Source organism: Nicotiana sylvestris, chromosome 10 (assembly GCF_000393655.2).
Source record: "Nicotiana sylvestris chromosome 10, ASM39365v2, whole genome shotgun sequence".
Taxonomy (NCBI): Eukaryota; Viridiplantae; Streptophyta; class Magnoliopsida; order Solanales; family Solanaceae; genus Nicotiana; species Nicotiana sylvestris.
Window position 1 is genome coordinate 119,683,062 of NC_091066.1, and position 26,043 is coordinate 119,709,104.

The window sequence follows — 26,043 nt, forward strand, 5'->3', positions numbered from 1 at the left end:
CTTTGCGGTAGTGATGACTTCACAATTATGTTTTTGATATTTTTTTCATATGGCGTTCTTAGCATATGGGAGTTAAAGTGCACAAAATACAACTAGGAGTGTGCAAGCTAGCAAAAATAAAAAGGTAGTTAATTGACAGCTGTACATATGCTGTCATCTAAGTAGTGGAGAAGCTGTATATACAGCCTTGTATGTAACGAGAAAACTCAGATTTCAGAATACAATTTCAATTTCTCTTCTTCCTTCTCAATTCTCTCTCACAATCGAACATGGTATCAGAGCGGGCTTTAACTCTGCTCTAGCTCCGACGAGATTCAACTTTACGCCAGGAACATAGAGGCAAAATACAGAGCAAAGAAATACTGAAATTCTGAGCTCAATTTTCAGGGCAGCCATGGCAGAAAATGAAATCAGCTCACTCGATCATAATCATCCATTGTTTTTGCAAGCTTCAGATGCTCCTGGATTAGTCTTAATTCCGCTCAAGCTCACAGGCCCAGAAAATTACGCACTGTGGAGCAGGGCGATGAAATTGGCACTCCGAGGAAAGGGCAAGCTTAGATTTGTGGATGGATCGTGTGTAAAAAGTATGTATAAAGGTGCGTTAGCAGAGCAATGGGAAAAATGTAATGCAATTGTTCTATCGTGGATTGGTAGCACTGTTTCAAATGAGTTGATGCCTAGTATTGTCTATGCATCGAATGCAAAGAAGGTATGGGTTGACTTCCAGGAAAGGTTTGATAGGTCAAATTTAACTAGGATATATCATCTTTGGACTGCTATTGCGACCTTGAGACAAGGAACAGACTCGGTCACTAGCTATTACTCGAAGATGAAGGATCTATGGGATGAACTGGACATCATAGCACCTTTGGCTTCATGTGACTGTGAGGAGTCTAGGCCTTCAGTGGAACTTCTGAAAAACATTCGTTTATTATAGTTTCTTATGGGATTGAACAAGAGCTATGGTAATATTCGAAGTAATGTCTTGGCAAAAAGGCCTGTAATTACAGTGAATGAAGCCTATGCTATAGTTACACAAGAAGAAAGTCAAAGGACTCTTGGAGTCACAGATACATTGAAAGATCCTCTTACAATGTTGGCAGGTAAAGGTCATGAATTCAAACCAAAAAGGTCAGGATTAATCTGTGATCACTGTGGTTACAAGGGCCATCTAAAGGAAAACTGCTACAAGATAGTGGGATATCCACCAGATTTCAAAAGCAAGAAGAAAAGGCAAAGCTCAGGAGGCAAAACTTATGTGAACAGTGCAACTAGTGAAGAGAAACATGTGCCAATGCTCCCCACACAAGGAAATTTCTTCACTGAGGAGCAGTACAAACAGCTGGTAAATCTATTGCAGAAGACTACCACAGATGAGTGTTCCACTAATACTGCAGGTATCTTTACTTTAATGTCAAATGCAGGTGTTAGTGATCAAGTTTGGATAGTGGATTCAGGTGTTACTCACCATGTGACACATTGTAAGGATGCTTTAAATAACCTTAGAAAAGCAGATCATAAAACAGATGGAGTACAGTTGCCTACACGCAGTAGAGCAGAAATTACACATACAGGAAATGCAGTAGTTTTAGGGAATAAAACTATTGAGGGAGTACTGTATGTGCTAGACTTCAAATTCAACCTACTATCAGTGTCTAAGTTCACTAGGCAATTATGTTGCTCAGTTGGATTTTATCCTGATTTTTGTATATTTCAGGATCTCTACAATGGCAAGGTGATGGGGATTGGTAGAGAGAATAATGAGTTGTACCTAAGAAGAGAAAATTTGCCAACATCAGCAATTAGTTTTTTGAAGGAACATGGAGAAACGACACTATGGCATCTGAGGCTTGGTCATGCATCAACCAAGGCAATGCGGCATATTTCAGAACTAAAGAATAAAATACAGACAAGATGAGAAAACAACTGTGAAGTATGTCCCTTAGCAAGACAATGTCGATTACAATTTTCAACTAGTAGCACTAGATCAAGTAGTTATTTTCAACTCGTACACATGGATGTTTGGGGACCTCATAAGGTACTTACATATGATAGAAAACTTTATTTTGTCACAATAGTAGATGATTACAGCAGGTTTACTTGGGTGTGCTTAATACAGTCTAAATGTGAAGTGGTTACTGTGATTAAAAACTTTCTTGCAATGATAAAGACTCAATTTGAAGCTGCTGTGAAGATTGTTAGATCAGATAATGGTATAGAGTTTTTCAACTCTCAATGTAATACTTTATTTGCTTCTCTGGGAATTATACACCACAGTAGTTGTCCATACACCCCACAACAAAATAGGGTGGTTGAACGAAAGCATAGGCATATACTGGAGGTTGCAAGGGCCTTGAAATTTCAAAGCTCAATTCCTAAGAGATTTTAGGGTGACTGTGTAAGAATAGTAGTATATTTGATAAATAAGCTACCTACCAGTATCTTGCAAGGAAAATCTCCTTATGAGATGTTGTTTGGAGAGTCAGCTAGAATAGATCACTTAAGGGTGTTTGGTTGCTTATGTTATGCAAGCAACTTACCTAAAGGTGATAAGTTTACAGCTAGAGCTAATAAGGTTGTTCTCATTGGATACTCAGAAACACAAAAGGGTTATAGGTTGTATGATTTAGAGAATAGAAATATTTTTGTTAGCAGAGATGTGATCTTTAGGGAGCAGAGTTTTCCTTTTGCAAGGATTGCTGATTCAGACTGTACAGAGGATCTATTTGCTTCACAACCTCCAGTTGTGGAATCACAAGCTCTTATAATTACAACTCCATCTTAGAACATACAAGTGCCAGTTAATGCAAATGGCACCACAGAGGTGGAGACTGCTGATATAGAGTTGGTCACAGACCATGCAGAATGTAGTGATAATTATGAAACTTCAGATAATCTGGATTCAGCCACAGTTCATGCAGAGTCCCATATACACCATGAGATCCCAGCAGATGCTTCAGCAAACGAGAACCCCTCTCCTATCATCTTGGAACCAGAAGCCCAGATAAGCATAGAAGAAGCAGGGTCAAAAGCTGTTCACTCACAGCCACCATCTATAGTGGGACCTCCTAGGAAATCTGATCGACAAGGAAAGGGAAAACCTCCTATATGGCTTAAGGACTACATCACTGAGGCCAAGACACATACAAATAATGTGTACTCTATCTCTAATGTCCTTTCATATGATCATCTATATCCTGCCTACGAGTCATTCCTCAATGTTTTTTCAGTTTTAACTGAACCACAATCCTTCAAAGAAGCTGCAAATGATCCAAGGTGGATAGAAGCCATGGATCAAGAAATCAGGGCACTTGAAGAGAACCATACCTGGGAAGTAGTTGATTTACCAACAGGAAAGAAACCTATTGGTTCCAAATGGGTGTTTAAGATCAAGTATAAGTCATCTGGTGATATTTACAAGTTTAAGGCACGGTTGGTAGCTAAAGGATACACACAACAAGAAGGGCTAGACTATCATGAGACTTTTTCACCAGTTGCCAAAATGGTAACTGTGAGAACTGTCTTAAGTATAGCAGCCTCAAAGGGATGAAGCCTCTATCAAATGGATGTCAATAATGCATTCCTCCGAGGGGACCTTTATGAAGAAGTCTACATGGTTTTGCCACAGGGTTTTAAACGACATGGGGAGAACAAAGTCTGCAGGTTGTTGAAGTCACTCTATGGGCTGAAACAGGCTTCAAGACAATGGAATATTAAACTCACAGATGCCTTAGTGTGAGCAGCGTATCAACAGAGTGCATATGATGATTCTCTATTCACCAAACAAACGTCACATGACATTGTGATTATATTGGTGTATGTTGATGATCTCTTGATTACAGGCAGTAATATCTCCTTAGTAGAAGAGGCCAAACACACATTGCATAATAGCTTTAAGGTCAAGGATTTGGGTGAGCTCAGATATTTTTTGGGGATTGAGGTGATGAGATCAGACCAGGGGATATTGTTGAACCAACGAAAATATCCACTGGAATTAATCTCTTCCACAGGCTTGGCTGCTGCTAAACCTGCATCTACCCCTATTAAGCTAAATCAGAAATTGACCACTACAGAATATAACAAGCATGTTGGGCACAATGGTGATGAAGAGTTGCAAGATGTGGGGAGCTATCAAAGACTAGTAGGCCAGTTACTCTATTTAACCATTACACGACCTGATATTTGTTTTGTTGTGCAAGTTCTTAGCCAATTTATGCAGCACCCCAAACAATCACACTTAACTACAACACTTCGAGTGGTAAGGTACATTAAAGGGTCACCTGGACTTGGGATTTTCCTCAAGAAAGGTCCTATCACCCACCTTTCTGCCTTCTGTGATTCAGAGGGCAGCTTGCCCAAACACCCGAAGATCGATCACTGGATATGCTGTCAAGCTTAGAGATTCCTTATTGTCGTGCAAGTCAAAGAAGCAGCAGACAATGAGTCGTAGCTCAGCTGAAGCTGAATATAGAAGCCTTGCTGCAGTAACAGCTGAAGTTACTTGGCTTGTTGGATTGCTGCAAGAATTGAGTATTGAAATACATCAGCCTGTTGATGTCTATTGTGATAGTAAAGCTGCACTTCAAATAGCAACAAATCCCATTTTTCATGAACGAACAAAGCACATTGAGATAGATTGTCACTTTGTTCGAGAAAAAATCAAGTCTGGCTTGCTTGCTCCTCATCACATTTCGACCAAACTTCAGTTGGCTGATCTCTTGACAAAGGGACTTGGTGTTGCTCAACATTCCTTCCTTCTTTCCAAGCTTGGAGTGTTCGATGTTTTCCACCCTCCAGCTTGAGGGGGAGTCTTAGCATATGGGGGTTAAAGTGCACAAAATACAACTAGAAGTGTGCAAGCTAGCAAAAATAAAAAGGTAGTTAATTGACAGCTGTACATATGCTGTCATCTAAGTAGTGGAGAAGCTGTATATACAGCCTTGTATGTAACGAGAAAACTCAGATTTCAGAATACAATTTCAATTTCTCTTCTTCCTTCTCAATTCTCTCTCACAATCGAACAGGTGTATGCTTAATAATATAGTTGTATTTGACTACATTTGACTTTATTTATCAATGTTGTTGCTCTTTGATACAGTGTATGATTGAGCTATTTGATAATCGTATTCTGATTTTCACACATTGAATGTATTTTTCTAACATGTATCCAGTCTCTCATAGACTGTATTGACTCTATCCAGCCTTTCATAGGTTGTATGTATCCTTCAACATACGGATCATATATGTATTCTGGTTTACATATGGAATGTATTTTTCATTGTTTGTATTTGTGTATACACCACTGTATTTTTGTATTTCGCCTTTGGTTGTATTCGTTGCGCGAACGAGTATAGTAATACATGTTGTATTTGTTGCGCAAATGAATACAATTGGCGCAAGCTGTATTCGTTGCACGAACAAATACATTGAATCAACCTTAAGTGCGCGCACGAATATAGAAAATACAAGCTACTAGCAACACGTGTTTTGCTACGAATAGTAAATATAATAGTAATTATATCGCGTAAATTGCCTCTAAACTAGAGTGGTTTTTGAAATTTTTTTCAACTTTTAACATAGGGACAAAATTTAAACAGTAGCCTAAAAGGAGCATTTGCCATTTGTGGCACCCAGGGTCCAATTAAGAAGGGACCATAATCCTAAATAATCTGTTTGATCAACATTATTTTATCCCTCTCATAATCACCCATCAACAAGAACCAAAGGTACACTTTAAGTCTCAAATTAAGTCTTTAGCACTATCTTGAAAATGATGATTACAGAAAGAATGTTTCACCGAATTAGATCAACTCTCCTAAGTGTAATTTAATTTATATTACTTTCATTAATCATGTCATTACATTAAAGAAAAAGAAAATCATTTCTACCTTAGTGATTACTTTGCAGTATTTCCTTGACTTGAAAAATAAAAGTGAAGAGACTTCCTAGTAGTCTAAAGGTTCTTCTTAACCTTTCAGTCCCCATCTTATCCCATTTTAAGACTGGGCAAAGATTTTCACGACTTATATGCTAATTGTACCAATAGGAATATTCCAAGTAACAAGTGTGGGTTCAGAGTCTCATTACTACTTTATACCTCTATATAATGGAAATAGAAAAAGAAAATAAGCTTTTAGACGATTAATTATTTCACAATTAGTGATACGATTCAAGTCATATATCATAAGAATAAGAGGGAGAAATTTATAAAAATTGGGGCACATGTATGGTTTATAGAATATCGGCTCAAAGTTTAGTATGACTAACTATTGTGATTTTTCGTTCACATAGTTAATAAGGAGGCGAAGAATGTTCAAACGTGACAAAGTAGTAAGAATTTTGACCTTTCAAACTCGGAATTATCCCAGGAACTAATAGCCTATTTGGCCAAGATGGAAAAATCAGCTTTAAGTTTAAAAGTATTTTTTTAAAAAAAATACTTTTTTAAAAAATATTTTTAATAAAAAGCAGTTTGTGTTTGACTAATTAATTTAAAAAGTACTTTTAAGGAGCAATTTGTATTTGACCAAGTTTTTAAAAAGTGCTTCTAAGTGTATTTTTTTCAAAAATGCTTCTCAAAACAGTGTTTCTGGGGAAAAGTTATTTTTTATGCTTCTCCAAAACAGCTTCTGCATCTACTCAAAAAAAAAAAAATTCTTCTAAAAGCTTGACAAATACTTCAACTTTGAAAGAAAGACATTTTTTTCCAGTTTGGAGAAGTTTGACCAAAGAGAGTATAAATATTGGGATAATGGTATTAGGGGGCAATTTTTTGGTCATAAGTATTCTCTTTTTCGTAAGATCAAATCTCTTTTACAGGTTCCTTCAACAGCAAGAGTGATACTATTATAAGTAATATGGTTACAGTTAGGGGTGTATATAGATCAGGTTTGTTCGGATTTTACAATTATCAAATCAAACCAATTGTGTCGGGTTATTAAATCTAAAAACAAAACCAAACCAATAAAACTTGGGTTTTTCAATCTTGGTTATTCTCGGATTTTCTCGGTTTTTTGAGTTTTTCGGGGTTTTCCCGATAAAATCTTCGTAGAACAAAACATATAACTTGTGCTCAAAATATTTCTTTAATCCCAGTAAGATACAACTATATAAAGTATTTTCCAAGAAAACAATACAAAATATGAGATGTGTCATGGCATTATCCTAAAATATTCAACAATAAAGACAATAAATTATGTAATATAAATATTGCTAATTAAAAGCCATAATAAAAATAAACATAATTTAAAAGTACTAAGTCATGCTAAAATAAGTAGACTAATAAGGGAGTATTAGTTACATGACTAAACACAAAATAAAAAATAAAAATATGTTATGTATTTTTATCTAAATTATTGCAAAACAAAAAATAGATATTCAATACATTCTCGTTCGTAGTATTGAATTGAATGTCTTTTGTTAGCATTACTATTGATTTGCTTTTGGTTTGGGCTTTTGTTAGCATTATTTAATTTACTAATATTAATGGCTATAAAACTTCAAAAGTTCGAAGTCCAAACTTGAAATAATACCTTAAAAGATAAAATTATGAATTTTTTAAGAAATATTTATAAATTACATCAGAATAAGTATATTTATATATTAAATATATCTAAATTTTCTATATATGTAATGTCGGATTGGTTTGGTTTCGGTTTGACTTTCTTTAGTTAAAACTAAACCAAACAAATTATGGTCGGGTTTTTTTTTCCGACACCAAACCAAATCAAACCAAACCATAGTCGAATTTTTTTTTGGGTTTGACTCAGATTATTGGATTGGTGCGGTTTGTCGGTTTCATTTGTATACCCCTAGTTACAACAATGTTTAAAATTACCTGCTTGAGAATTGGTTGTTTATATTGTGATTCTTTGGATATTTCTAATTTTATTTTCTTTTCTTTTTGACAACGTTTTAAATGGATCTTGATCTTGTCAATAGCCAACTAAATAAATTGGAAAAAAGGAAGAAAAAAAGAAAGACAAAAGATAAAACGAAAAGGAGAATGAACGAAGATCATGTTGCGGATTGGATAAAAGATTCCTAAAGATTAAATTATTCCAAATTGCAAGAATAACATCAAAGCATCAATTCGTGGGAATATTTGAAAAGCTGAATGATAGTTAAAAGAGCAGTCCACTGAAACATATACATAAAAAGAAGTGAACAGAATCATCATAAAGAATGGTGGTTGTTTAACATTTTACAAGATATAGCATTGTTTTTATTTTTCTTGGTGGGTTGAAAATAAGATATTAGGCATAGGTCATATATTAAATGCATAATCTAGGGTTATGTAGGTCATATCTTCTTAGTTAATTTAAATTAGCAGAAAGGCGTTTCAAAAAGAATAGAGTACAACTAATTAAGATGAAGCTTAAAGGTATATTCAGACCTCTAAAGAGTAATGTCTAGCAATGATTGTGTCTGTGAGGCATGGTCAGCTTTCTTTGCTTGATCAAAATTTTTATAATCTACTGATAGGAAAAGAGGTTTTCAACATTATCAACCAAAAAAAAAAAATGTGGTGGGGATTGGGGTAGGGAGCATAGTCATTAAGGTATGTGGCTGACCACCCAAAAAGTCCAAAGTGGAGATTTTCCTAAACCATGATTCGCGTAGGTTATTGTTTGAAAGATGAATTGTTTTTGCATTTAGTATTCAATATCCACTGCTCCAATTAATACGAATTCGCTTTGCTAAAGGGAATACAAAGAGTAGACGCATGTTAAATTGTAGACGCATCAAATTTACCTCATCGCACTCTTAGGTGGTCGAAAAGAGGAAATTTAAAAAAAAAAAAAAATGAAAGAGTGTGTACCAAATTTAATTTGCCCTTTGCTTTCATGCGTGGAGCATCATCCTTTACGGGACCGTGTCCAGCTTCTTGCATCAACGTGATTATGATGTCCCTCATGCTATGTACACAAATTCTAGTCTTTAAGATTTGCTTGCATTCGTGACAGCCCATCATTAGGGAAACTTCTTTTGAGCCATTGCATGCACATGCCCTTCTCATTTCATCACTATATCAGTCATTTCTTTGATTAAACCCCAACACGACCATCCTGTCTTTAACTATTCATTTCGAAAATTTAAAATTTTCGTTTCTAATTAGATATCTCACTTTAACTGAACGAAAAAGAGCTCCAATATGCTTTTACCAAAAAGAAGCCCAATACCAGCTCTCTTTTTCTCTTACTTGTCTGCTAAATGAAGAAAGTTAAGCTTACTACCAAAACATAGCATAAAGTCAATATAGAAACTTAGTTCTTAAAGTAATGAATGATTCCAATTCAAAACCACCAAAAGGGCTAATGGATAAATGCGCGACAAGACTTGAAATACTTAGTAAGGAAAAGAGATAAAATAGAGCAAGACGTTTTACAGATATGGTCGGTCTATTTGTGCAGAATTTCCACATTACACCACTAAGAAAAGATAGAACAAAGAAGTGTGAAGTTTCCAACTTTTGCAATTCAAAATGGACCTAGAATTTTCACGAGGTCTAGTGGCCACGAGGATATTGACTTGATAGCAATGTCTATAATGCTCTTGTTAGTGGATTTAATAGAGAACCTTTTCAAGTGCATCGAGACTGTGAGAGTCTTGTTGTTCCACACATATCCGTCAGGATCAGCCCATTACCCAAGCGTTGTGGAATTGGAGAAAGTCCATAGAAAGAGAAGGGAAAGGAACAATTTTCTGAAAGCGCACTTCAACATGATTGAGAACCCATCCTGATGTTAAGCCCAATTAGAAACCTACAAAAGTTGGGTCCAGGAAGGCAGGCCCATACCCAGTTCTTTTAAAAATTTGCATGTCTGCCCACTTCAGAACAACTTCAAACTTCCGGTGCCATAATTTAGGGATGGCAATGGGGCAGTGCGGGTTTGAACGTGGTGCGGGTTTGATGTTTTACGGTTGCGAGCCGGGCCGCGGGCGGGGATTTAATTTTAAAAGGTTAAATAACAGCTTCTCATCCTAATTGGGATTACTATGCTAAGATAATCCGCGCAGGGGAAGCTTCTGGCTCTAATTACTGTGATTATGACTCTGACTGATATGATTAGTATGTAAAAAAGGTTACTGTTTTTTTGCTTACCGTAAATCCTTTCTTAGGAGGAGTACTTTTTTATGTAATGGTGTGTATTAGTCTTGTGTTTTTGCAAGTTGCAGCCTTTTATGTATCTATATTTGAATTAAATCCATTTTATCTTTTTGATGTGGAAGTATTTTTAAATCATCAATCCGTCTCTGGTAGTGTCAAAATTAATCTGTCCTACAATCATTTGAACAGTTTTTGCTTAGGATATAATAAAGTACATATTCTTGAGATAGTACTCATAATCCAATATAACCAAATCAAGACTCGCTATGGATGCACTCTTTTGATTCGTAGCGCTTTAGAAACATGGTGAACACAAGAATTAATAATTGTCCTTTCTGTGATTGCCACCAAAATTCGTTATACCACGAGTGTTCCAAAAATCTTTTATGTATACCGCTACCATGTGTTTTTGCCGGTGATTTATGGGATTTGAGGGTGGAGTTCAATTGTTCTATAGGAAAAACCACTAGATTTAGAGGCAAAAGATGGGAATTTAAGAACAATTTGGATATAATTAATTGTTTTGTTAAAAAAATCAAATTTAAGTCTAGCTTTCTAAAAAAGAAAGAACTTAAAAATATAAAAAATTGCGGGTGCGGGGCGGGGGTGAACGTGGGTGGAGTGCGGGGCAGGTTAATGCGGGTTTAAATCCTATGTGGGGCGGGGCGGGTTTAAATTTCGCGGGTTTAGACAGAACCCGCCCCGCACCCGCACTGCCCCGCACCGCCTGCCATTCCTACCCATATATGCATGAACTTTAGGCAAAAATGGTTGAAGTCCAGCAGAAATGCCTAAACTTCAGCCATATGGAACTTCAGACGTTTTGTTCCAAAGTCTGAAGTTCTTCCGAAGTGGGTAAACGTCCAAAAAGACTTAAAGTATAACTTGAACAGTGGCACCAAAATCGAGCATCTATGCACTTCGCCTCTGCACTTTGCCTCAAATAGGCAAGAGGTTCGAACTGCAGGATGACAAGTAGAGAATGAGACTACTGTTGCCAAACTCGGACTTTCGTTGTCAACTACTTGGGGAAAAAAAAAAGGAAAAAAAAAAAGAAGAAGCAAGACATAGAGCACAACCAAGTCACCAATACAAGCTAACAGGACAATTGGAACCATCCAAATGATTTCTTCTTTGTTGCTATATTATTCAGTGCATTTTGCAAATAAATTACGCATGTATACTGTATATAGTTCATTGCTTACACCTGCTCCCTATAACATACCGAATTTGTTTTTACAAAGTTGTTCTTATAATTCCTCATATTGTAGTGCCTACTTCCCAGTTTTCACCCAATAGCTAATGTAAATAGGATGTCATGTTTTGGATCACGTACAACCATAAAGGCGACTTCATGACATATATTCTCACAGAGCTGACTACAACTAGAATATGATCACATCTGGGGTCTTGTCTGAACGACATAAATCTTTCCATCCCTCACTACACCCTCGATGTCTTGAGGAGAGCCATATAGCTCCTCGATAGCATTTCCCGCACGAGCAATGTTGGACAGGATTGTCTGGCGGAAGTTAGCATCAGTTATCAATGGGTCGGAAGAGTAGTCAATTACAACTTCATCCTCCTCATCCATTGGTACACTGCAGGAGACCAATAAGGAAGGTGTCACAGTGATGCTATAAAAAAGTAAATTAAAGCATTTTGTTACAGATAGGACAGTTATGAAATTGAAGCATATGCAGTATATATGCCCTCTTGGGGGAAAAAATGAAGAGCTGGTATCAGGAGTCTATAAAGGGTCGTGTTTGTGATATATAGGGTTGCTTTAATCTTTATTGCTTGTCCTTCTGTTACATATAAGGTTGCTCTACTCTCTTTATTGCTTGTTATACGTAAGCCTTTCTCAAATGTCTGAATCTTATCCTATGTATCGGGGCGTGCCTTGATCCTTGGTCTTGGACTGGAAGCCTGAGAATATTTGTCTTAGCTCCCAGGGAATTTTGTAACATGAAATTTTCAGAAACTTAAGACATACATCAATCTGAAAACTTCCTAAAATATTAACTTCCAAAAGTTAAAGCAGCATTATTTCATAACTAAAGAAATGACAACTGAGTAACGTCTTCAACATTCACCGACTGAAAACTTCCAAGAAAAGTTACCTGTCATAGAGGCCAGCACCGGCATAACCTTCCAAATCCTCACCATTGGAATCAGATCGGAAGATGATAGATCTTTTTATGAAAAGGCCAATTGGTTTGCTTGGGTAACCTAACACCTGAAAGTAATTTTACATCCATCAGAAGATTCAGAACAAAGGCGAGAATCTCACTCTTTCCCATTTAACTACCATCAATAGGAGCCCTTACTACATCTGCTTGGACACTAAATATCTTCTCCTCTCTCTTAGAGTGATGAACTCAGAGGTTTGGTGGAAGGGAGGATGATAATAAAGGGGTCTACAAAAGGTAAATGTGACTTTGGGAGGACAACAGGCACCAATACTCACTTGAGGAGAGTTGAGATCCTTTTTCTTGCAGATAAAACTCAAAGCACGGCCTGGATAAGCTCCAACAAGTGTTTCTCCAAGGCCCCTGACCACCTGTCCAGAAGAAAAGACATAAGCATCCTTTGCCCTTTATGAAAACAAACATATTCCATGACCTGATGCTTTAATGATTTCTTTTTTATGCCTCTTGAACAAGCTAATTTCAACTAATTATATACCTCAAGAAATATGGTTACTTGTTGAGATAATGGCAGACAGAGGAAGGAAAAGTTGAGGAAGAGGACAGTTGCTAAATGAGGACACAGTTAAGTTTTGAATGTTGAACTAAAAACCATTAGTATGACGAAAGGACAGTTGATCCGATGCTACCTCAGCATATATTTCTGAGGAGTCTCCAGAAGATGGGTTGGTTGTGTGAATGACAAATGCATAATCAGCATTAATTATTTCTTGGACAAGGACAGCCATGCACAGATAGTCATGATCCAGTTTCACCTTCCTAGTGCTGAAGTATGCTCTCTCATTCCATTTTGAAGCCCACACCTGGAGAACAGAAAAAAGGAAATTGCATATCCACCACTGAATAGAGAAGTAACAGCGAGAGGGAGTAAAATTGATTCGTTTTTAAAGGAAAATGGCATCTTGAAAAGATCAAATGATACAAATGTAACAAGCAAAATCTCCCGAGGCGTCGCCATTTCAAGAAGCAACAGATATCTGAAAGCTTTGAAAATCCAGATACACCTAGCACTCCAAGAATGAAGTCATCCTTGACAAAATCATTGACAAAAAGGAGGCTTGTACGTAAAATATTACTATCTGTCTATAGCCGGCTCCTCGTCACAGAAAGATTTGAGCAACATACTTACAGATGTTAAGGCATGCTACAGAAGGTTTACCTTTTTTATGGCCATCCATGCTTGTTCCCAACGCTTTGGACCTTCATCACCAGGCCAAGGCATGCCAGAACCCTGCATCTTCTCTTGCAGCTCGTTGATCTATAAAAACATGATGACAAGTGAGTTGGCCAAAGATGTCAATCTTCTCTGATGTAGTATATACGGATGCCCCTGGAAAAATTATCAAGGTATCTACTACACTGGTCGTGAGTTTCTATTAAAACTAATAACACGTGTGAAATGATTGAATCAAAAGAAAAAACTTCCCCAACTTGGGAGGATGATTACGAAAAAAGAGAATTTAAGCACCCATTAGAGAACCCAAATGTTGTCTCACCTAAAAAAATTTCAGTAAGTTACAATAAGGCATAATATATCAGAAACAAAGAGAATAGACGGAGATACCAATTGAGCTGGCGCTGAAAGTTCTAAAACAGTTCTGCGAATTTCACTGAGAGCGCTGAACTCTCCTTCAGATAGTTTTTTCGTCAGAATTTGCAACTTGTTCACCACTCCCTGTGAATTTTTAGAAACAGTTCCATCAAATGGTATCATTCTCAGAAACACTTAAAGCAACAGAGAGAAAGGCAGAGAGAGAGGGATGAGAGACCCATCTCAAACGTCACATTGTAAAGTAAAGATCCCATGATCCAGGAAACAAATTGTACAACTACCAAAAAACGATTTTCCTTTCTTTGTTGTGATAACAGAAAATGATCTTTATTTTAGATCTCTTTCCTTTTCTCTTTAATATCATCGTCATCATCACTGTCCTCCGTCTTAAAGATCCAATGATCCAGGAAAAAGATTGTACAATTACCAAAAATGATTCTATTTTCTTTGTTTTATACTTCTTTCCCTTTTCTTCTTTTCTCTTTCTTCTTCTCCTTCTTTTTCTTTAATAAATGAAAAAAATCTGCATTTCAATCAGAAAATTCCTTGAGCAGTTCCAAATTAAGATTCCTCCTCCTCCTCCTTAAAGATACAATTATCCAGGAAACAAGTTGTATGTTACCAAAAACAGTTTTATTTCCTTTGTTATGATAACAGAAAAGGTTTTTTTTTTTTTTTTTTTTTTTTTTTATAATCGTGGTGTCCGGTCCATCTTGCACGCACCTCGACTAATTCAATGGGATACTTGCTACCTCCCACCACCGAGAGGTACCAGGTAACTCTACCCACCAAAACTTGGATAAACGGGCAGAAGTCACCTAGTGGTTTGCCTTTGCTAGGATTTGAAACTCAGACCTCATAGTCCTCAACCTACTTCATTGACCACTAGGCCACACCCTTGAGTGCTAACATGAAAAGATATTTACTATAGAGTTTTTAAAATCTCTTCTTCTTTTTATGGGTGTTGATGTTCCTAGAACTTAGTTCTTATTACAGCGACGGAAATAGAAGTTTGTTGAGGGAGAAAAATGCTATAGCACTGCAAGAGTAGCAATAAAAAGCAGCACAGAGGGTATTTGTAAAACAAACAAGTGGAAATATTAATGTAAACAAAGCTGATATTGTTTTTGATAAGTAGATGGAAACGAACCTGATTTATCTCGTCTGAAAGTACTTTCTCAAAGACTCCAAATGGAAGAGCCACTGAAGTAGGAATTCCCACCCAGGAAGGCACTTTTCCTTTCAGATATGCAATATTACGTGATTTAGCTCCAACCTAGATAGATCATTATCATACAAATTAGAGAATTATCAATGGAGTGTTCCCCAGAATCAAAGATCAGCAGCTTCTATCACTTAGGTCAACAGAAAAAGAGGGGAAAACAGTTTAGGTTTCAAATCACAGTCAATATTGCAAACCTCACCATTTCACTCGTGAATTCATCAGATGATATTGCATAACGACCACCAAATTGCTTTCTCACCAACTTAAGTGTTGCTGAAGTTTCAGCTTCTACCAAGTTACTTGAACTTTGGAGCTCAATCTCTTTCACCTCACTATTAGATGCCAAAAGCAAAACCAGATAAAAAGAAAAAAGAGCGAAAACTGTTAAGTGCCACTCATATATTTCTTGCACTTTAGACAGAAATGAGTTGCGCACAAAACAGAAAGTATTTCCGATGACAGACAAACTTGATTTTGGTTCACGAGTATATTCATTTTTCCCGAAACAAAATTTAGAACTTCAAGAGCTACATTATAAAACCGTGTTAGGCACAAATTTTATGATTAAAACAAGCTAAAAGCTTACTTGAGAAATTCGTGGTCAAAGAAATATTTGTTTGAAATTCCAAATAGCTAATAAGGTTTTGAGCAAGACTCTTACAAATAATTGAGTTTACCTATAGATTATGTCTGAAGGTGTAGGCTTTAAGAGCAAAATCCTTCCTTCTTTTGCTTGGAAGTCAGCCAATATATTGGGATCAAAACATGTAGCAAAGCAAACCTAACAAAAAGTTTCCTTCAATAATACATACATCATAATCTTATTCAACGCTCTAGACAATTTACAATAGAAGATGCTACCTTCCCATTTCTTGCTCGAACAGAAACATGTGAAAGAACATCTGGCATGTCTGGTGTTATCAGGGCAACAGCACCATCAGGAATTTCCTCCTCTCCTTTAACAGATTTTGCTACTAAGATTGTGGGATTCTTGTAGGTTTTATTCTGAACTGAAAGCAACTCATCCACAACAACAACATATCCAACGGCTTCAATTGGGCTGATAATCTGCCAACTGTGATAAGAGGACGAGAGTTTCTTGAGACTGGTAAGCAGCTCATAGGAGTACACATATTCTTAACATGCTATTAGCAATATCTTAGAGCATAGAGGCATAAAAATCTAACAACCTTCCTAGATTTGCAGTTTTCCGAAGCACAGGATCGAGTCTATTAAGAAGTGAGGATAAAGAAGCTGCTGATCCAGCACGAATAATTTCTTCCGTAAATATGTTCAACTGCATCCAATAGTCACAGAGATAAATTACTATGATAATTCGGTGCTGAATGTGTAAATAATGTTTTGAATGAAAGAAAACATACAGCCCATTGGTCCACCCCAAGTGCCGATCCCAGATATTCTGCAGATGGCTGCAACAAGTGATGGTACCACTCTGCTTTGCTTGCAAGTGCAAGACGGGTTCTGTCAAGCACAGCTTTTGCAAATAAAGCCCAATGGTTGCCTCCATCCTTGGACATTGAAAGAGCTTGATTCCATCCCTTTGTAAACAAAAAGATATATCACTCAACAGAGCTTTGTAATCAAACTTTTGTGCAGAATCTAATGAAATTTTTCAATGAGCTTAATTTCTTTTTTCTGCTCAAAAGAATAGCAGCTCAAACCTAAAAATATTAGGTTGCTCCACATTTTTTTATCTATCTCGAAAATATACTTGAGAACCAGTGCATCCAGTGAATGGAACAACAGTAGCACACTAAACTGGTTATAATTACCTTCAAGCAATAAACTAGATCTTCATTATCGTCCACTGAGAGTGCAAGATTTTCAAGAACGAGGGAGATGAAGTACATGATTTTCTGTGAAAAAAGTAACATGGCGATGAAGAATACAAATCTGAGCTTTGAAATAAATAAAACACATTTAGACAAAGACACTTGATTCAAAGACTGAGAAACATCTAAGATAACATACCTCAGGATTAGCATTATTCAATTCTTCATATCCCCTTTCTACTGCTGTCCTAACTGTAGAATCAAGGGCTATGTCCAAAAACAACAGATCCTTTAGACGGTTGTTTGGTTTGAAAAGCAAAGGCCTAAGCTCCTCACGAGCCTCTAGCAATCCCTACGCACACAAGAATTTCAGAGAGAGACAAAAGTTAGTGGGATGTATTATGTATTAAGCAAACGAAAAAGGATAAAAGAAAGTTGGAGTTACCTCAAGAAGAGCTTCCACATTTTTATCTTCCACGTGGTCTAAGACAAAATGGAGGAGATCCTATTTGTAGAATTGATTTTACACAGATCAGTTCTAGAATTACACAAATAGGGTGCAGCTTCACAAGTACTACCTGAAAGCCAGATGGCAAGCCTGATACAGGATTTATCTGGACTCCAACCATAAAGCCTTCTCCCTGTTGACAACCAAGCAATATCTAAGACGAAAGTTGCGAAGTAGAATGACTAAGCTTCATATAGACACCATTACCTCAGTTCTGTAGCCCATGCAGTTTGCAATAGCAGACTCAAGATCTGCACCTGAATGAACAGCCTGCAAATGGCTCACCATTAAACTGAGGTCTTCAAGTTATATAGAAATGATCTTAGGAGGCAACACCTAAGTCATCTCAAATTAAAGGGACACCACTGAGAACACGTTTTAAGTAACATTCTCCCAGTACACAAGTATCCTCAAGATAAAGAGAATTACACCTCTTTAGGAACAATTAGTTTCTATGTCAGCTTGATTTGTTCAGTACTTAATTATTTCTTTCCTATCAAAACATATATTGTTCTGACGTTACATCATTAGATTATTTACTTCAAATAACGGTCTGAAGTCCCATAATAGTTTAACATAAGCAGGCATAGATGGGCATATTCACATAGTCTAAAAGGACAGAGATAAACCTCAACCCTAGCAATACTAGTCAGACAGATACGTTGAAGTGGCACAAAAAGGATACAACTATAAATTGTCAGTGTCTAATACCTAATTTATGACTGGATTCACATATATGCAAAAAGGACAAATTAAAGAAAAGAAGAAGGGGCAACAACATCCAGTTATCAGAACTCCCAAACAAGGCATCAGCCACTTCATAGATACAAACAAGATGAAGAGAAGAAAGCCAAGAAAAGGGATAGTGTTATCAACCTTCAGTGTTCTCATATAGTGACCTAAATCACGCAAAAGACCCTCCTTTTGATCTCTTCTAAAATTTGGTTCAGAATGGATAGCACGGTCATAACTCAAAAGACGCTCTTTGTTTATTCCGTTCTCATTCAGGGTTTTCCAATAAACACCAATATCAAAGTCACTCTTGATATAGTCAATCAATGCCTGCAAAAAGATTACATTATTAAACTACTTCTGAGCAAAAAGTTTTCATCAATTTTCGCTTTGCATCTCAATACCTGACAGATCACAACATCATCAGGACTAGTGTTGTTATGCAGCTTCTGATGCCATTCTTCCATCATGCCACCCTTGCAGTCATTTTTCCTCTGAAATTAGAAAAGTTCTCTTATCGACGTGTCCTTCACTAAAGGGAAACTAGATACCCTCCCCATTATCAAAGAAAAGGCCAGAGGAAAGATGAAATTATATATGAACCTGGATAACCAAAATTTCATCCCTAATTCGCTGTCCTACGTCTCCTTCACCTCCACGTCCAACAGTTGACATAATCATCCGCAAAATTTCACGGTACTGAGGGTGATTGGTGAAAGCATTCTGCAACAAGTCTGTAAGCCTGTCCTGAGCTTTACTTATTTCACTGAAACAACAAAGACATAAAGAACAGTCAAATTGGATGCTTGGCACTTGCAGCAAAATGAATCAGCAACTTGTCTGAATACAAAGAACAAGATTAATGAGAGAATTTGAGACTCATACTTCAATACGTTGGCATTATAATGGAGGATAAGAACCTAAGTTCGAGGATAAAAGAAGTACATAAAGTTGTAGATATAAGAAAGATGTACCGTGGTTTGACGTTATAGTTTTTGTTCCAGATCAGCTGCCTTGTAGCCATGAACCTCATCCACACAAGAATTCCAGCAAAACCAAGTTCACCAGCACCAGTGGCTTCTTCTATCAAGTCACCTGCAATATTAAACCTGTTGAAAGTAAAAAAATGACATGAGGTTAAAACTCAGCACAACAGTTGATGACCAAACCAGCAATCATGCATGAAAAAAACCAGCCAACGCAGGCTGCCAAGTTACAAACTGTTTTTTTTAAATATTTTTGATAACAGTGTGATGTCCGGGCCAGCTTGCGCGCACCTTGACTAAATCCACTGGGTACCTGCTACCTCCCCCCATAACAAGTTCGCAAAATATGCAAACCCTCAAATCAATCAAAATAGATGTGCAATAATATGCAAAAAAGGATAAATATGCTCGCAAAATATCGTCAGGAAATGCCAAAGTGAAAACATTCAGTGGACACCTGTCTTTAAAAGTAAAGCAAGAATATAGACAAACCCTCAAATCAATCAACTATGCTATATGAATGCTCTGTATCCATTCGCTCTTTTCAGGTTCCAGTATCAAGAGGATTCATCATAACTAGACTATTTTTACCCTGGTCGTTCATCTATTACAACCCCACTCATTCATCTGGATTGAATACCAGAAATTCCCAATACTATGATAAAAAGGTTAAGAGCTTGAAATTGAAACACAGAAAAAAGTAAAGAGCCTCAGGTCAGAGATGGAAGCCAAAAAGAGATCTGCTAACCGGTGCATAAATGACTTCTGAGCCTCACTTTCCATATCTGCTATTTTATCCAGTAAAGATTTTGCAGTTCCACTGCCATCCCCAGCAGCCTAATGGGAAAAATTGAGATACTCCATTTCAAAAACAATGAAATGGATAACCAAGAAAATACCAAAATGTCAAATCCAACTTGTATAACAAGTAACATTTGAAGATATTAGGAAGCAAAGAGACCTTGAGAGCTGGTTTAGATGCAGAACCAAAGTCAACATAGAAGTCCGACCCTTGGTTTTTAATCCATCTTCCACCAGATAAAAGAACAAATGGCATCCCCACGAAGTTGTCATCTTCAATTACTATATCCAAAGATTGGACCTGAAAAATTGATTCCGTTGAATGAACCATATAATTAGCCTGCGGTCGGTTAGTTTATATCATCTAAGGAATTTATTTGTTATACCATAGAAGTTATAACATCAGAAGAACTGGCTGAAATAGGGATTTCCAAACCCTTGTCTAATATACTGGATCCAGGTGACGTATTCGAAGGTGGTGCCTGGAAATGTAATTGATTACAAAATATTGGCAATGAAAAAAGGTTTTATTACTCTTTATTTGTATTTTTAATACAATCAGTTATAGGAGCTATTCGTTTCACACACCTTAGAAGTTAGACCATCAGAAGAACAGGCTGAAAAAGGTGTTTCAGCAGCCTTGTCTAAAATAACTGACGCAGGAGGCAATACGCTTGAAGGTGGTGCCTGAAAATGTAAATGGTCACTGTTTACATAATATTGGTAGGGCATAGGAAGGTTTTACATCTTGCTTCTTTTCTTTTTTTCATTGCAAAATGTGTAAAATTTTGTTGATTCTTACCATCCACTCTCCAGGACTTTTGGATAACGCCCAGTGAAGAGTAATTGGCTGATTTACGTCTGTAGCTAGATGTACTTTTATCTTCCCAGAGGACTTTGTTACCAGTACCTTAAAAGGTAGAGACAATGGAAGATTTCAGAATGTGCATTCAAACGTAGCTTTTGTGGTTACAGTACATAATAAGTTAGCACTCACCAGTAGCTCCCCATCATCAACCTTAAATATCTTTTTATTTACGACTGGATCATCAACCTGCTCCTCCTTTTCCTTGGCATAAAGCTTAATTTTAGATAAGGCTGGTGGTTCTTCCAAGACCTTTTGTACTTGCACTGCAGGACTGGAAGGATACTTATTAATAAGCTGCCCAAAGTCTCTCTTCTTTCTTTGGATTCTTTCAGCGGTAGAATAACTTTTTTTCAGGTGCTTGGCCACCTTAGTTTTTATCTCCCCTTTTGTAATCTTTTTCCGCAACTCATCAAGTGTAATGCCTTTCTCAAGCTCAAGTTGCAATTCTCTTCTTGATTCTTCCAGTTCTTCCTGTTAATAAAACAGTACTTGATCAAACTTTCACATCAATAGAAGACAGCATACCTAGATTTTATGCGCCGGAAGATGTACACAGACTACATAAACTGTATAAGGGGTTCAGAATTTACAATTTGTTTTTCTGGAGGATAGTTCGGCTTTCCTGCTTTCTCCCACCTAATGTAAGCTTGTATTTGGGCAAGGTCATCGGGTATATCACTCTTTGTTACAGGAAGAGGCTCTTCTTTCCTTTTACCTTTATCATTAGTTTTTGTTAGCCTGGCTCGAATATCCTGTATGGAAGCACCACGAGCTATTTCCTCCTGTAGCTCAGTTCGAGAAGCCTCGTATTCCTCCTGAAATGCACAACAATAGTATCAGTAACTAAGTAAACAGCAAAAATGTCTAACAACAGTGGGTTAGGATATCTCAAATAAAGAAAGAAATATATGAGTACCAGCATTATGATTAGAATTTAGAGCTTGAAAAGCATACAGTTGAGAACGAACAAATATAACATCCCTTTAAGCACAACTGAGTGTTTCTCCTAATTAATGTATACCAACCATCATTGTCTTGATTAGGTAAGTGTTGTTTGATGCGCAAATGAGAGAGCACTTGGAAGGGGGGAGGTCTTTATTGCTAATCCCCTAAACATGGGATTAATTAAATGCTCTTTTTTATGGCATTATTTAGGAGAGGGGATAGCGGTATCTGTTGAAATAAGGGGGTGCTCTACCCGTTGCTTATTTCCGTATTGCATCTCCCCTTGTCCTTCACTACCCCTTTCCTCCCCTGGCCATATTGCCTCCCTTTTCACCTGTCTCACTCTGTTTCTTTTGGTTTTCAGTTTTCTGTTTTAATTTCTGTCCCAACTCTTCCCTCGCCCCAACCCCAAGGCACACAGCCGAGATAACTTCTATTTTGTTTTGTTTTATGTGTTGCATTAGTTTTGTGCAGTAGCAATTCGTTAGAATTTAGAGCTTGAAAAGAATACAGTTGAGAAAGAACAAACATAGCATTCCTTTAAGCAGAGCTGGCTTTTCTCCAAATTACGGTTTATCAAGCATCATAGTCCTGACTAGGTGGTGTTGCTTGGTGCTCAAATGAGAGAGCACTCTGGGGTTTTTTTTTTTTTTTTTTTTTTTTGGGGGGGGGAGGGGGGTTAAGAGAAACATTTGCTAATCTCCTAAGCATGGAATTAACCAAAGGCTTTTTTATGTCATTCTTAGGGAAAGGGATAGTGGTATCCCTTGGAATAAGTGGGTTATTCTACTCCTTATTTCAGTGTTGCATCTCCTTTTGTCATACACTGCTCCTCCCCCCCCCCCCCACCCCCCACAACAAAACCAACCAAATGGAGATTAGAAACCAAGTCCCTTGACCCCTTAGTAAGAATCTTCTTCTCTCTGCAACAGGGAGCAACAATAGTCCCATCGCTTCCTGTCCATGAACCAAACAACCAGTTGACATATTCTGAGAAAGCATGTAAATAACTACAAAGAAGATCAACCTATTATTTGTGTTCATGCACAGGATTATAGTAGACACTAAATTCCATAGAAATCCTCAACTAAGGTTGAGAATTGCAATATATCTAATGCTCATTTCAGCAGAAAACAAAAGCTTGAAATTTAAGATCAGCTTGAATGATCAACTAACTGATGAGTTTGGAGACACGAACAATTTGCAGTACGAGTGCGCCAGAAAGGTCTAGGACTAAAGGAAAAAGTTACTTGCCTTCTCTTGCTCAGGGGTGTAATTCTGTTTTCCCTTCCTCTCCCACCTCAAATATGCTTGGATCTGCACAAGCTCCTCAGGAACTGAAACATCAGGGCCTCGTGTCTCTTTTCTTGACAATTTGACACGAAAATTACCACCATTATTCTTTATCCTGAAGAAGAAAGAGAATGAAATGCATACAGCTCTTTAATCAAAATGCTATGTTCTTTCACAAACATACTCATTTACCATTTATCTTGGGCTTCATCGTATATGAGAAACTCTATAGCTTCTATAGCAGCATCCCGTATCTCCAGTCTCAGGATGGAGTTAGAGCCAGCCTAAATCAACAATAAAGTCATCAATTTTTCATCATAACTTAATCCATCAAATAGAGCTGGGAGACCATTTCCAACTTACTTTAACAAAAGGAGTTCTAAGTGCTTTGTTCTTGTACACTTTGGTTCCATCTGGACGATCGTTTGGAAGAGACCATGTTCTAAGATAATCATATAGAGAATAGTACAAGGACGATTAGTTGTCACAAGCTTAAGATTTCTCAACATGACGAAGATCCAATTTGCAACTGAACTTACTCTTTCCCGAACTTTACTGCCCCCCAGTGCAAAAACATTTTGTCACTGCCATTTGTAACTTGGAAATCCACAAAGGACACGTCACCTGAAGTGGGAGGCCTAACATCAACCTGTTAAAGTGCAGAAACAAATTTGCATAACCATAATGAGACATATAGGCTCCGTTTTACAAGCAAGTCAGAATATAAATTCATTTTGCCAGAGTAATATCACACTTGTGTACCTGTAGCTCAATATTCCCTTCTAGGCTGAACTTTTCTGCAAGCTGTTCAAAAGAAAAAACATTTAAAATAGGGAATATTACAAAGATATTTGCATAGGTAACTAAATACCATGGATGCTGAGATCTAATTCTTATGCTCTTTATATTTAGCAATAAATGACACTTATCTTTTCTTTTCCCCTCATTATACATTCCCACAATACACAAACTGCCCAGTGTTTGTTTCCCATCTCGAACTCTAGTTTTATTGGCTATCTATGGTAGCACTGAGAGAAAAAATTAGGAATCTATTCTCTATCATGATTTGCTTTTAGAAGAATTCTATTGTCATAGCAACTGACCTTCAAGGAGAGTCCCACTCCATCAACAAATATGATGCAGGAATAAAATCTAAAATTTGAGGATAAAAGAACCAAGAAAAAAGACAAGTAAGTTCAAGTGATCTCATAGGCATTATCGGCATTTACACATAGTTCCTCAGATACCAGTGTTTGCATTGTAGCGACAACTATGAGAAAGAGGTAAGATGTCAATTTCTAGGCACCAAGCAGAATAAATCAGAAAAAGGAAGCGAACCACCAATATTTTTCGCGGTAAATGAATGAACAAAACATCCAAGCAATGGGCTAACAGTACAATAATAAGAGAGAAAATATATTCCAATTGATGACCAAATTGAGTTGGTAACTACTGTAGAAAAATCAGATGTTGACATGTTGTCAAACAGGTAAGTGTGTAGGTTCAGCATTTACCTCAGAAGAAGCATCAGTGGTTAGTACAGCCTGAGGAGAACTAGAAATAGGACGCTGCTTTCCCATAGGTATTTTACTTTTCTGCACCTTTAACCTGTTACCTCGAAATTCAGTTGATAAAGGCGATTGGGAGATCACTTGCTGTTGAAACAAAGAGTTGCCTCCAACACAAGCAGAACTGATTCTACTTTTATGTTCCAACACTGTTGAGGTAAGGAATCCCTGGTGCAGCAAGTTATTCCCTATGGAATTACTCATATTCTCCCTCTATACCCAAATTCGCTGCTAATATAACACAAAAATAATCAATACAGACACCTCGTATAAACAAAAGCAATGGACTGTTTGCGAATAATCAATGTAACTTGTGGTGTGTGGGTGGGTGGGTGTGTTTCGCTGTATACCTATTCAGAAAATTTCAGTTCACAGAAGAACACTTAAATAGAATAAAATGCAACGAACAACTCAAAGGTTATAAAAAGGAATCAATCATAACCGGAATACTTTCGAGACAATAAAGTGCATACAATAATATACTTGTATGAACTCGTGTATGTATTAATCAAATGAAATGTCGGTGGTTAAAGTTCATCGAGCACTTTTTGTACATTCAGAGCAGCTTTCTCTTTCTCTCTCTCTCTCTCTCTCTCTTTCTTTTTCTTTTTTTATTTTTAAATAAAATATCAGAGCAGCGTTCGAGTTATGTTCAGAGCGATCCTCCGAAACTTGTCATAATTACGCTTGAATTCAAAGGTTAAACGCGATGGAATTTGAAAATTCGAGTTTGATAATATACATGAAAGCATGAAAACAGTGAAATTAACAACAAATTTTGCTAAAATTCAATTGAAATAACTAGGATTGAACCACAACATCAATCCGAACATTAAATAACCGATTTTCAGATCGAAACAGGTTCGGGTTCGATCAATCAGCTTGAAATATGTCAATGAAATGAAACATAAATGTTGCAAAATTTACACAAATTTACCTCGAAATCAGCAAGACAACGCGTCGGTGAATCGGTTTCAAGTGAAAAAACGAGAAAATCAAAGAAGAAGCTTCAAGAAAGTCGAGGAAGTTGAATTAACGAAGCTACGAAGAGTGAAGATTTTGGAGTAAGAGAGTATGGCCGTATGGGATTGGAGAGTGGAAAGTGGAAGCAGAAGACGTAATTGAAAAGCATTTTTTTTAATAATATAAAAGAAGAGTGAGGTGGCGAGCTTTTAGTAGGGTGTGGTCATGGATTGAGTATGGAATTGCGGGAGATGTCACGTGGGAAAGTTTGAGATGGCCCCGGCGTGGGACCCGTGAAGTGGCTACTACGTTGATTTGATTGGATATTTTTGCAAATTGAATATCTAATCTTGGAGTTTTGTGGGAATTTGCTTATAACCTCTTCTTTTTGTTTGATATTTTCTTTGAGGATCTTTTTAGCTTGATATTTTTTTGTAACAGTTAACTAGATCTGAGCACCTTTTTTTTCCCTTCAGAAAAAGAAA

At 37.0% G+C, this 26,043-nt stretch overlaps 2 protein-coding genes across 4 annotated transcripts; one reads left to right on the plus strand and one right to left on the minus strand.

Annotated features, from left to right (window-relative positions):
- Positions 1-394: 394 nt before the first annotated feature.
- On the plus strand, positions 395-940 carry LOC138879867 (uncharacterized). The gene has a single exon (XM_070159510.1). It carries the CDS (start codon positions 395-397, stop codon positions 938-940), a length of 546 nt encoding a protein of 181 aa, XP_070015611.1.
- A 10,282-nt stretch (positions 941-11,222) lies between these two features.
- On the minus strand, positions 11,223-25,742 carry LOC104225269 (alpha-glucan water dikinase, chloroplastic). 3 transcript variants are annotated; one of them, XM_009777035.2, is made up of 35 exons: positions 25,533-25,742; positions 24,542-24,823; positions 23,790-23,831; positions 23,567-23,676; positions 23,391-23,469; positions 23,220-23,311; positions 22,989-23,142; positions 21,380-21,604; positions 20,919-21,260; positions 20,724-20,831; positions 20,510-20,608; positions 20,308-20,403; positions 20,082-20,222; positions 19,869-19,957; positions 19,109-19,243; positions 18,738-18,900; positions 18,539-18,628; positions 18,279-18,464; positions 17,610-17,672; positions 17,473-17,535; positions 17,340-17,399; positions 17,094-17,246; positions 16,895-16,978; positions 16,484-16,660; positions 16,292-16,398; positions 15,963-16,176; positions 15,779-15,882; positions 15,301-15,433; positions 15,027-15,152; positions 13,889-13,999; positions 13,484-13,582; positions 12,954-13,127; positions 12,585-12,677; positions 12,238-12,353; positions 11,223-11,715 (listed from the first exon to the last, which is right to left on the minus strand). In XM_009777035.2, exons 2-35 carry the CDS (start codon positions 24,797-24,799, stop codon positions 11,511-11,513), a joined length of 4,491 nt encoding a protein of 1,496 aa, XP_009775337.1. In that variant the 5' UTR covers positions 24,800-24,823; positions 25,533-25,742; the 3' UTR covers positions 11,223-11,510. The 3 variants fall into 3 exon arrangements, with proteins under 3 accessions (XP_009775337.1, XP_009775338.1, XP_009775339.1); XM_009777036.2 differs by having other exon boundaries at positions 24,542-24,826; positions 25,533-25,740; XM_009777037.2 differs by lacking the exon at positions 20,308-20,403.
- Between the last annotated feature and the right edge of the window lie 301 nt (positions 25,743-26,043).